This window comes from Tauraco erythrolophus, chromosome 19 (assembly GCF_009769465.1).
Source record: "Tauraco erythrolophus isolate bTauEry1 chromosome 19, bTauEry1.pri, whole genome shotgun sequence".
Taxonomy (NCBI): Eukaryota; Metazoa; Chordata; class Aves; order Musophagiformes; family Musophagidae; genus Tauraco; species Tauraco erythrolophus.
In genome coordinates, this window is record NC_141483.1 from 4,936,720 (window position 1) to 4,947,417 (window position 10,698).

At 43.2% G+C, this 10,698-nt stretch overlaps 1 protein-coding gene across 6 annotated transcripts in view; it reads left to right on the forward strand.

The window, feature by feature from the left end:
* The window catches only part of SFI1 (SFI1 centrin binding protein), a 33,676-nt gene that overhangs the window by 20,954 nt on the left and 2,024 nt on the right, over window positions 1-10,698 (forward strand). For 3 of the 6 annotated variants that reach the window (XM_086623608.1, XM_086623613.1, XM_086623611.1), the window contains 11 exons: window positions 151-311; window positions 730-804; window positions 1,096-1,170; window positions 2,215-2,391; window positions 3,134-3,375; window positions 4,374-4,469; window positions 5,654-5,915; window positions 6,403-6,547; window positions 7,336-7,459; window positions 8,143-8,245; window positions 8,621-10,659. In XM_086623608.1, coding sequence (XP_086479734.1) covers window positions 151-311; window positions 730-804; window positions 1,096-1,170; window positions 2,215-2,391; window positions 3,134-3,375; window positions 4,374-4,469; window positions 5,654-5,915; window positions 6,403-6,547; window positions 7,336-7,459; window positions 8,143-8,245; window positions 8,621-8,728 — 1,568 coding nt within the window. In that variant the 3' untranslated portion in view covers window positions 8,729-10,659. Of the gene's footprint in view, window positions 1-150; window positions 312-729; window positions 805-1,095; window positions 1,171-2,214; window positions 2,392-3,133; window positions 3,376-4,373; window positions 4,470-5,653; window positions 5,916-6,402; window positions 6,548-7,335; window positions 7,460-8,142; window positions 8,246-8,620; window positions 10,660-10,698 lie in introns of those variants that run through there. The other 3 variants (XM_086623610.1, XM_086623609.1, XM_086623614.1) reach the window with 2 other exon arrangements.

Genomic DNA, 10,698 nt, shown 5'->3' on the forward strand with positions numbered 1-10,698 from the left:
TCACTGTCCATTACCTGAAGTGTTTCACAATCCTTCTTCCTAGTCAGTGCTCAGTTTTGTCAGTTATTGCTAAAACAGTCTGGAAGAGCAGCTGATCACTTGATACTCTGAGATTAATAGTATATTAGTTAATTTATCTTCTCCTAACAGTGTGTTTACAGACCCTGTTTCTTCATTGGAAGAAATTAACTAGGGAGTCTCTGATGCTGAGGACTCAGTGGCACAGGGCAGTACAACACCACCAACAGCACCTACTCCAGAAGTACCTGGTGAAATGGAAGAAATATCATCAGTGGTGCCTTGGGAAAGTGGTGAGAAGGATCAGCAACCTCTCCAGCCAGTGATCCAGGGTGGGAAGTTGCAGGGTGGTGGAGCAGGCTATGTGCCCTGGTGAAGAGAGTGGTGGTCTTGGCTGAGGACGAGCACGACAGCCTTATGCACTGAGGAGGAAGGAACATGCCTGTGTCTTGCCTGGAGAAGCTTTGATAGGACTAATAGACTTAACAAGAGATGACAAGCTGGGCTTGCCATGTGTGGGATCATTTACAGTTAATGAAATCCTTCCTGGGCTCATAGATGTTTGCAAATGGGGTTACACAGTGGGGCCACCCTCAACGGAACAAAGGGAAGGTGATAAAGGCTGGTTGGTACCTGTCCTGCTCTAGTATTGTTTAGCTCAGATAAGGGGGGTTTATCTGCAAGTGACTCACTGTTTTCGTTGCCTTACAGCTACTACAGAGACAGGGAGATCAGCTAATGACTTGGAGACTTTGCTCTGCTTCTTTCTCTTGCTGGAAGACACGGGTAAGGATTTGTCTCCTGGGTAGGTATCTAGCTCCTTGCTGATCCTTATCCCTTCTTTTTTGTATTCTGTTTACACATGAGGACCACAAAAATTTATTTAAACGTTTTCTGGATTTTTGGTTCCACTAGCACAAGAGACACCTTGCCATATACTGAGTGAACTGAGTAGGTTGTTCTGCTGTGGCTCCACCAGCACTTCCTCTTTGGCTGATGCTCCATTTGGCTAGCGTTTCTGGTGTGGGATGTGTAAACTCCTAACCTGTTTGCTGTGCAATTTTTTTTCTCTAATAGCTGTTGCAGCAGCAATGGGAAAAGCAGAAGACAGTGCAAGCATTGTGGCACTGGTCCCTTTCACTGCAGAGAAAGGTAAGGGTGTCTGGGGGTCAGGGGCAGACAAGTGAATTTGCAGATGTGCAGATTTGACTGCAGACAGCAGAGTGCACATTGAATATCTGTTTCCTTTCATCTTTGGGGTGCTGTATGTTATTTTAGGATGCTGGAAAACAGTCCCTAAATCCTCTTATCTGAAAGCTGCCCATTGGAAAAGGACCTGGGGGTGCTGGTCGACAGCCAGCTGAGTATGAGCCTGCAGTGTGGCAGGTGGCCAAGAAGGCCAATAGCATCCTGGCTTGTATCAGAAATAGTGTGGCCAGCAGGACTAGGGAAGTGATTGTCCCCTTGTACCCGGCACTGGTGAGACCACATCTCAAATACTGTGTTCAGTTTTGGGCCCCTCACCACAAGAAAGACATTGAGATGCTGGAGCATGTCCAAAGAAGGGCAACAAAACTGGTGAAGGGTCTAGAGCACAAGTCTTATGAGGAACAGCTGAGGGAACTGGGGTCGTTTAGCCTGGAGAAAAGGAAGCTGAGGGGAGTCCTTATTGCTCTCTACAGCTACCTGAAAGGAGGTTGTAGCGAGATGGGTGTCAGTCTCTTCTCCCAAGTAGCAAGTGATAGGACAAGAGGAAATGGTGTGGAGTTGTGCTAGGGGAGGTTTAGATTGGATATTAGGAAAAATTTCTTCACCGAAAGGGTTGTCAAGCGTTGGATCAGGCTGCCCAGGGAAGTGGTTGAGTCTCCATCCCTAGAGGTATTTAAAAGGCATGTACATGTGGTGCTGAGGGATATTAAGTTTAGTGGTGGACTTGACAGTGTTATGTTAACGATTGGACTCGATGATCTTAAAGGTCTTTTCCAATCTAAATGGTCCTATGATTCTAAAAAATTGCATGTTTTTCCCCATCCAGCCTCAGCTGATTTAAGTCACTGTCCCTTTGTCCTTGTAGCAGTGCTCTGCTTTGCTGTAGCTCTGCCTGTTACTACCCAGTGGAAGGGAAAGTGTTCCTGTCTGCAGGGGGAGTCCCTGGCCCAGAACCTTTGTGACACTTGCAGCTCTCTGTTGTTGTAGGTGTTTGATGCTTGGCTCAGATTTGCCAAGGGGCAACAGCAGAAGAAAGATCACATTGAAAAAGCCACAGGAGTTTACCACTCTACTTTTCTGAGCGAAGGCATAACCCAGGTCTTGAGAGACACTGCTGGCATGAAACAACTGCAGGGACAGCTCCAAGCTCAGCACCAGCTGAAGGTGAGAGAGACAAGTGATGGCTCAGATACATCTAGGACTAGTCTGCTCTGATCCCCTCTATGTATGTGTGTATCTTGGAGCCCTACATCTCGGCTCTTGTTTATATCTGACACACGCTTTTGCCTGTGGTTCAAAGCAAAACACTCTGTCCTTTCATTCAGCTGAGACTAGAGCACTTCAGACTTGTGTTGCTAATTGGGAGCCTTTCTTAATGAAGCTATTTCAAAACTGGCCAATTCCTGCTGTTGACAATATTGCTGTTGACAAACCAAACCTTTGCATGTGGCTAGGGTTTGGTCTCTAAATTCTGTGCTAGAATGAAGCATTAGAGGCTGCGTCTAATCCTGTCTTAGCTTTAGCACCACTTAAACCTTCAAATGTGGGCTCGTGTTGCTTCTGCCTTCCAGCATCAGCCCCGCTCTGTGTGTGGAAAGGAAGATGGGGATGGCTGTATTGATTGCTCTCTTCCTGCTCCTGGGCAGCTTTCCCAGCTCTTTTCCAGGTTTTCAAGACTGCTTGTTCCATTTGCTGATGTGCAGCCTGCCTCACTGCAGAAGTACCCAGCTAATTCTCCTTACCCACATGTTACCACAGTGGACCTGCTAATTTAGCTTAGAGAGCTGGTGTGGCTGCGAGGTCATCAGAAATCTCAGTTCTTTCTGCAGTGTTCTTCTCCCTGGCTGGTGTGGTGTTGCTTCCTACTCTCAGTCATCAAATCCTCTGCTATTCTTTGTGTTGGCAGGCAGCCTGCAACCTTCACCATTCAGTGTATCGTTGTGCCATGCTGTGGAAGCAGAAGGCTCTCTCCAAGAAATTAAATAAGCCTTGTTCTTTTCTGCCACCTCTGAAGAAGCAAGTGACATTTAAAATGCTTGATGTTAGCCCTGAGATAAGAAGACATTCTGCAAAGGAGGAGCCGTGGCCTTCAAAATGCAGTCATCTACCATGTCACCTTGCTGATGGGGCCACAATTCTCAGTGATCTGTGAGTGTGAAGTTCTAGTCCCTCCTGCGTTTCTCTGGCATATTAATTTTGCATATACGTAGTCTGTCTGTCTCTCTCTCTCTCTGTATATATGTGGTCTGTCTGTGTCCCTCGTTTTTGTATTTCCAAGTTTTCACACTGATGAGTTCCATGCAGTTTCCGTAACTCTTTGTCCGACCCTGCATCGTATGGCTGGCGTTGCAGTTACACAAGAGCTTCTCCATAATGTATGCATTAGCCCACAGATAGTGAGAGAATTTGTGACTTTGTACATACAGATCAGCGACAGGTAGAATCAGCTCAGCTATCTGCTTTCTCAACACACTATGTGTTTCTCAACATACAACTATGAATTCATGGAGCGTTGGTCGTTTGTCATAGGAACAGTTACGTGGAGAAACACTTGAAAGATGTGTGTGCTGGAACTTTTCCATCATGAGAGCTTATCTGAGTGATCTAGAGCTGTCACTGAAGCTCTTCTTTTTTTCACTGCAGTCATGTATACGATCTGATGAAATGATAATACATCAAGATCCCGGCTGTGTAGAAACTGAACTTTCTTCTTGCCCCTTTCTTTGCCCTGGGGAAGCTATTCCTTAAAAAAATTCTTACTGATCATGGGACAATTGCAAGCAAGAATCTTCCATTAAGCTTCTCAGTCCAGGACAGGAGCTTTACAGGGGAATAGGGTGATAGTTTCACATTTCTTTAAGCTAGTATATGCTGCCAAAAGAAGTAGTTCTGCCTTATTCAGTTTTCTCCCTTCCACCACTTCTCATGTTGGCACAATCATTCATCATTCATACAGTGAACCAGATTGCGACATTAATACAGGTTAAAATTTAATCTTTAAAAAATGTTGTTGCATGCAAGGGGGAATGTTGCAGAGCAGGGATGAATGATGGAATAGGACTGTTTCTTTAGATGCAATGCCAGCTTATGCCAGTTTAGAGTAATCATGAACCTGGGCCATTATTGGTTTTGTTTGTTCTTTTCAGAAACGCTACTCGACAAGCAAGGTTACCACCATGGAGGCCTGACTTCTTTCTGGAATCTCTAGAAAGCAAGGAACTGCTGGGACCTCCTTTTACTAGGTAGAAAATCTGTTTTTAAAAGTAAAGAAAAAGAGGGTGGCTTACAGTGGGCCTTACCCTATGCTTATCCCCTCAAATCCCCTTACCTTCATAATACAGAACATTCACTAATTATGGGACTGTGCACTGCTCTATACTGTCAAAAGGCCATGGTGACCTTAAGAACTTCAGGTTTCTTATATGAAGCAGACAAGAATAACAGAACTTCCAAGTTAATTAAATAGCAACCAAGGCTTTTGTTTCATTAGTGAGAGATTTTGAGAGAAAGATAAGGCACATGCTTATTTCCAAAATGAATGGGCTTAGTTAATAAGTAAAGTTTCCTTTTCTGTAAGCGTTGCCACATAAACTTGGAAGTTTGAGTTGTGCAGGATGCTTTTCGGCTCGTAGTTTGTGTTTGTTCCACAACAGGTTTGGGCTGGATTTAACTAACCTACTGGGGAATCATTAATGATTCTGGTAACGCAGAGCCAGAACTGAGTACTCACCTCTGTCTTGGCTGAATCAACTTTGCTGCTCTAAAAGGAGCTACTTTTTTTTTTTTGCTTTCCCCAAAAGGTCTATGCTGCTGAAATTGTTTAACTAAGCTGTGGTTTCACTGTCTTGAGTGTTTTGCACCTGTTTTAGTTATCACTTCTTAGCCCTGAAACTGGGAGAGCTGGAACTGCTCTTCCTGTAGAAGCCAAAATTGCTTTCGAAGTGTTTAGACTGACCTTTTTTTTGTAAACTGTTCTGTAATTAGCTTTAGAGAAGGGAAATATCTATCAATTTCCTGCCAAAATCTATCTGAGATTGCTGCTTCTACTCCCCTCTTTCTTTTGTCCCCAAACCGAAACAAGGCAGGATTTTGTTAATGAGTTGAATCCACAGCTCTAAAGAAATTGTTTCAGCGTGGATTAATGTGGGGCATTTGGAGCAGGGCAGGTAGGAGTAATTGAAACCTTAACTGCTTTGCTGCTTTTTTTTTTTTTTTTAAAACCATTGTGATGTTTCTATAGTTTGTGGGGTTTTGTTGTTGTGTTTTTGGTTATTTTTTTTTGATTTGGGTTTCCCCTGCATGGTTAAGTGGCTAACTGGCCAGCTGATGGAAGGGAATAAAAAGATTGTCGCTTTTTTTGCACTGACTGCAAAGGACAAGACCAACAGGTTGCAATGTATAGGACCTCATCCTTCTTCCTGTACAGATCAGAAGCACCCTTCCAGCAAACATCTATGAACAAATGTTCTGCACAGCCTGGGAACTTAATGCCAACACCTCAAATGGAAGAAAGTACCCGTAAACGTCTACCTCAAATGGGCAATACCACTCATTCCTGTCCATCTATCACACATGATGCTCTCCCGTCTGTACCACTGTGGAAACACGACGTGCGCCGTGCTGTTCAGAGGCCAGAGCTATGGTCTCCTTCATCTTTCATGCCCAAAATGAAAGCTGGAGCAGAAATGGTGAGTGTATTGCTGAAGGGAAAAATAGTGTGTTTACTGAGCTACTGTCAACATGCACGCTCCTCATTGCTGTTTTTTCCCGTGGCTCCTCTGGACTGCCCAATCTGGTTATTGAGCTATTCTTTCCTTGTTCTAGCTGTCGTCTTTAAAGCTGACCAAATTAACTGGCTGTGAACACCTAAGAGCTCTCTACCACCAGTCCGAAGCAGTGTTTCACTAGCTGACCAATCTACATGTGTGTTGTACTGTAATTCATGCCTTTTTTTCCTGGTCTTGTGTCCTTCCTAGCAGGATGCTTTTCCTAGCAATTGACTTGTGTGCTGCTCCTTCGAAGAGTTCGGAGCTGCTAGTTTGCCAGCCAGATTACAGGCATTGACAGGGGATGTCTGAGTGGGAGTAGGGCTTAGTAGGTCAGGTGCATCCTACTTGTAGGGCTTACTCAAGAAAACCCTTTGAGGAAAAAAACAGTATTGTTTTGGTCTTGTAGAGAGAAGGTCAGCCTGCGAGCGGTCACGAAGGAGCCCATTCCCAAGTCCCTCAACAAGAGTCTGTAGAGAAGTTGAGACCAAACTTCCAGCCACATTTGCTGTCTCCTGAAGACTTGGCAGGAAAACGGAGCCACCAAACTACAGGTAGGTCCTCAGATCTAAACTGTAGCAGTTGCATGTCCTCCTCCAGTACATGCAAGACTGCAAGTCAACTCCACAAAACATAAAGGAGACAAGGCAGTCTTGTACGTCTGCATCAGGGCGTGAAGAACATCAGTCATTCTTTTTTGGGATGGTAATACAGTTTTGTGGACCGTGCTGCATTAGGGGCTAAAAGCCCTGTTCTAAGGATTGAAGGATGGGAACTGCTACGGATCAACTTCTTTTAGCAAGAATGTGCTCAAGTGCTGGGGCATTCATGCGTGCAAGGCTGCATGTACAGCAGAACTCACTTCAGGAGGGAAGAATTCACCCAATAAGGTTCTCTGAGTTTTTCCTGTACTTACAGTATGGTTCTAAAGGGCATGGATGGTGTCTAAGCACCACTCAAGATGATGTTTTTAATGATACAAGGCCATGAAATTTGTGATCCGTGAGACTAGACTTATTACTTACTTCTAGAGTAGATGTAAACCACTAAATCGTGACTAGGCCAAAGTAGCATTTGTAGTACTAAACCATTCACTAGAGCATTTCTTATCTTTTTTTATGTTTAAACTGAGCCTAGAGAGCTTTTAATGCTGTCAGGACTCCTGCCCTCTCACTACCTGATCTTTTGGGTGAATAGGCACATGTCTCAGAGTGACAAAACATGTGAAAAGGACTTGGGAGAGTTCCATGTTTCCTGTCTACTAACCTGACTTACCTTGATAAGAAGAAACAGCTTAAGTCCACCCTACTTCCATTGCTTGTGCCTTGTATCTTCCATTCAGCTGAAGGGGAAGAAAGAGAGCACAGTTCCAGAGAAGAAATGGTGTTACATAGAAAGCTACAAGTTGAACTCCAGCACATCCAACAGCAGATGCAGTACTACTTCAGCAGGAAGCAAGAGCTCAAGTATGTTGCAAAGCCCCTTTTGCCAGCCTTTCTTCATGTTGTCAGCTCTATATTGTGTTTTTTGTATATATCTACTTGGAAAATAACAAGTCTGTTCACAGCAGAACTGTGACTGAAACAGAGAAAAGTTCTAGAGGTTTTTATTTTCTCCTTTTAAGAGTTTACTCTGGGTGGGAGAAGGTACATGCACAACTTTTGTGGTCAGCAAGTGGTTTAACGATACCTTTGGCAGCTATTGGAGATGGCATGACAAAGCTATCATTGGCTGTGAACTGAAGGCAGTACAAATGAACTTGGCAGAGCAGCTGAAATTTAGCTTTTAGTTCTTTTATCAGGAGAAGTGAAGACTTAGCTTTTCCAAGTGTCAATTAAAAAAAGTACGGCTGGGGTTTGACAACTCTGCGAGAACAAGAAGACATTTACAAAAAATGCTTAGAAAATGGGGCTTGTAAGGGATTCAACTGTCAGGACAGGAAGAAGTCAGGAACTAGGAGTAGGAAAAGGAGACAACAGCTTTTGGAGAGATTTCTCTGCTTTCCAGCATACTTCCCTCCCCCCCCCCCTTATCTTAAAGACTTTTATCATTTACTGGTTCTTATTGCAAGTGTCAATTGCAGGTCTAAGTTGGCTTAGACTGTTGAGCTCCTAACTGGGATAAGAATCCTTCTAATCCATTTTACCAGGTCCTGTCAGCAGCAGGCACAGATTCTACAGAAGTGGCTAGAAACGAGCACGCAACCAGAGGACGGAGACGGTGTACAAGGAGTTCAGGAAGAACTGCATCAGGTGCATAAAGCAAACAAGTTGAAGTTACTTAAGCGATGAATTCCAACTCCCATAGACCTTTATAAGGCCATTTCCAAGCTATGTAGCAGGCCTTAGTAGATGAAGTCTCAATTTTTTCCCTGTGATTTCTCATGATAGTGTAGCTACAGCACAGCGACTGCATCTGCATTGCTCGCAGTCCATGGGTGTGGGCACTGCTGTTGCCTCCAAAGCTAGCCTGTACTGGGCTCTTCCCGAGTGACACAATCCTGTCACTTAATGGTTCTTAAGTAGGACAATATAAAGGCTGCTACAGCCCCTTCACTCATCCTGTGTCAAAAAGACTAGATGCTGTCTTGCTGGACAAACAGCTTATACAATTGTCTTCACTTTCAGTTGCAGGTGAGGATCAACACTCTCACCAAAGCACAACGAAAAGAGAGACATCATGTGCAGAACCTGGTTGCCCGCCTGCGTGATATCCAGATTGCTCTGGATATATAATGCATCTGAACCAGTTTTCCAGCTCACGGGTGAGGACAGAAGAGATGTACACATTCTCTTAGTCTATGTGTGGTGTTTTTACTTCATAAATGAAATATTTTTGCTTGTTTCATTTTGTTCTTACAGCTGGTTAATAACCAAACCAAAGCCAAATATACTTCATGTTGCACTCACAATACCTAGTTTAGGTTACCCTGACATTTCAGAAAGATAAGCAACACCGATAAGACTCTTTATTTCAAAATGTTTGCAATTAAAGGAGTTAATGTCAGTAAGTCATACACTTTGACATACAAAAATACCGTGCTACTGATACAGTTGAAGAATTAAATGGATTCTCCATGCAGGAGAAATTCACAGCATTATCAGTACCCTCTAGGAGCTTTGCTTTCACTTCCAGGTGCATCGTTGAGCACTGCACAACACGTAATGTTTGTTAATCAGCTAGCTCTGCACAGTATTAAGACCATCACAAAAAAAGCCACTTGCATGCTGAATCCTGTCTTTCTCCTTAGATTTCTAATAAAGCAAACATCAGGTAACCTGTCCTCCATTACTAGGCTAACAGTAACCTTCAGATACTGTGGATGATGATGCTGAGTAGGAAGAAATTAAAGCTTAAAGTTGCTTTGGCTGTGTCTGGATGCTCTAGGCCCTAGTGGAAAAGGGGGGAAAGACTCAGTTGTCTTTCTCTCATCCACCGGAACAAATTTGCTTTCTACTGTTAACATGATGTTGAAGTTTAGTCAAAAGGCTAGTCATAGCTTTGTCTTCTTGGGGTTAATGTTTGCCTTAGTCTTTACTCGCTCTCAATGGTTTAAAAAAGTGCATGTTTCTATAACCTGTGTATGGTAATATACTGCTGCAGGAATAAACTTGCTAATGCCATGAAGTTTAACAAGATAGGTGGCCAAGAGCCACTTCAAGCTTTCATATTCCTCCCTGTGTAAGGTAAGGAAACATTGACTCTTGGAGCCAAATGAATTTTCTCCTGCTTGTCACCCAAACAGCCACCATCATTGTGATCCCTTCTTTCCTGATGACAAGCTAAGCATACAAGACTTGGCAAACTGGACATTCATACAACAAAATTATATTCAATTTTTTGCAGTGCATACAAAGAATAGAAGTTTTTCTTTAGGAAATCAGGGCTGGTCAAAGCCTACCATCTCCTTGAAGTAGCAGAAGAAACACCCAAGGCTCAAGCAAGGAAGTAATATGAGAAATCTTTCAGAGAGCAGAAAGGCAGATTTCAAAAGCATGTCCGCTCCAACAAGCTCTGGACAGCAAAGTCAGTTCTAAATGTTTGAGTGCCTGGAGTTGAACCAGTTTATTCTCTGAAAACAACTGATAAATCTAACAAGGTGTTAGATTGTAACTCTCCTTGCCCTGAAGTCACAAAGAGGCTCCGAAGTTTTGCTGTAGGGTGAAGCTTCAGTATAGAGCTTTCAGCCCCCAGCACATTCCTCGTGTTAAGTATAAGGGCAGAAGTCAGAGCAGGTGTGGATTTTTTATGTTTTGAATGAGATGAAATTGTTGCCAGTCCATTACAAAAGCGCCAGGTTGGCACCTGGGACTGCTTCAAAGATCCATATTATTTTTATACACAGTCAATGCATAGGGCATTTCACTCCGTGCAATAAAAATTGGTCCTGAAGTATCTGAAACTGTTCTGTAAGTAGAGGAATGAATTCTTCAATAATTTAGTGACAAAGCAAAAATGCAGATACACAGCAGAAAGTAAAAAACATATTTTGGCTGCCATCTCATTGCATCATACAAGAAAAACAGCCCCTGTGTCTTCTAACCGCTTAATCCAAGAGGTGAAGTAACTGTCTCTCATACAACCAAAATCTTTAAGGCCTGGAATAGCAAAATAAAATCATGGAGTAGGAAGAAGACACACAGCTTTGTCTGCTTTTTTTTTTTTTTTTTAAAAGAAAATCCCAAGATGACCATATGGAATGTAG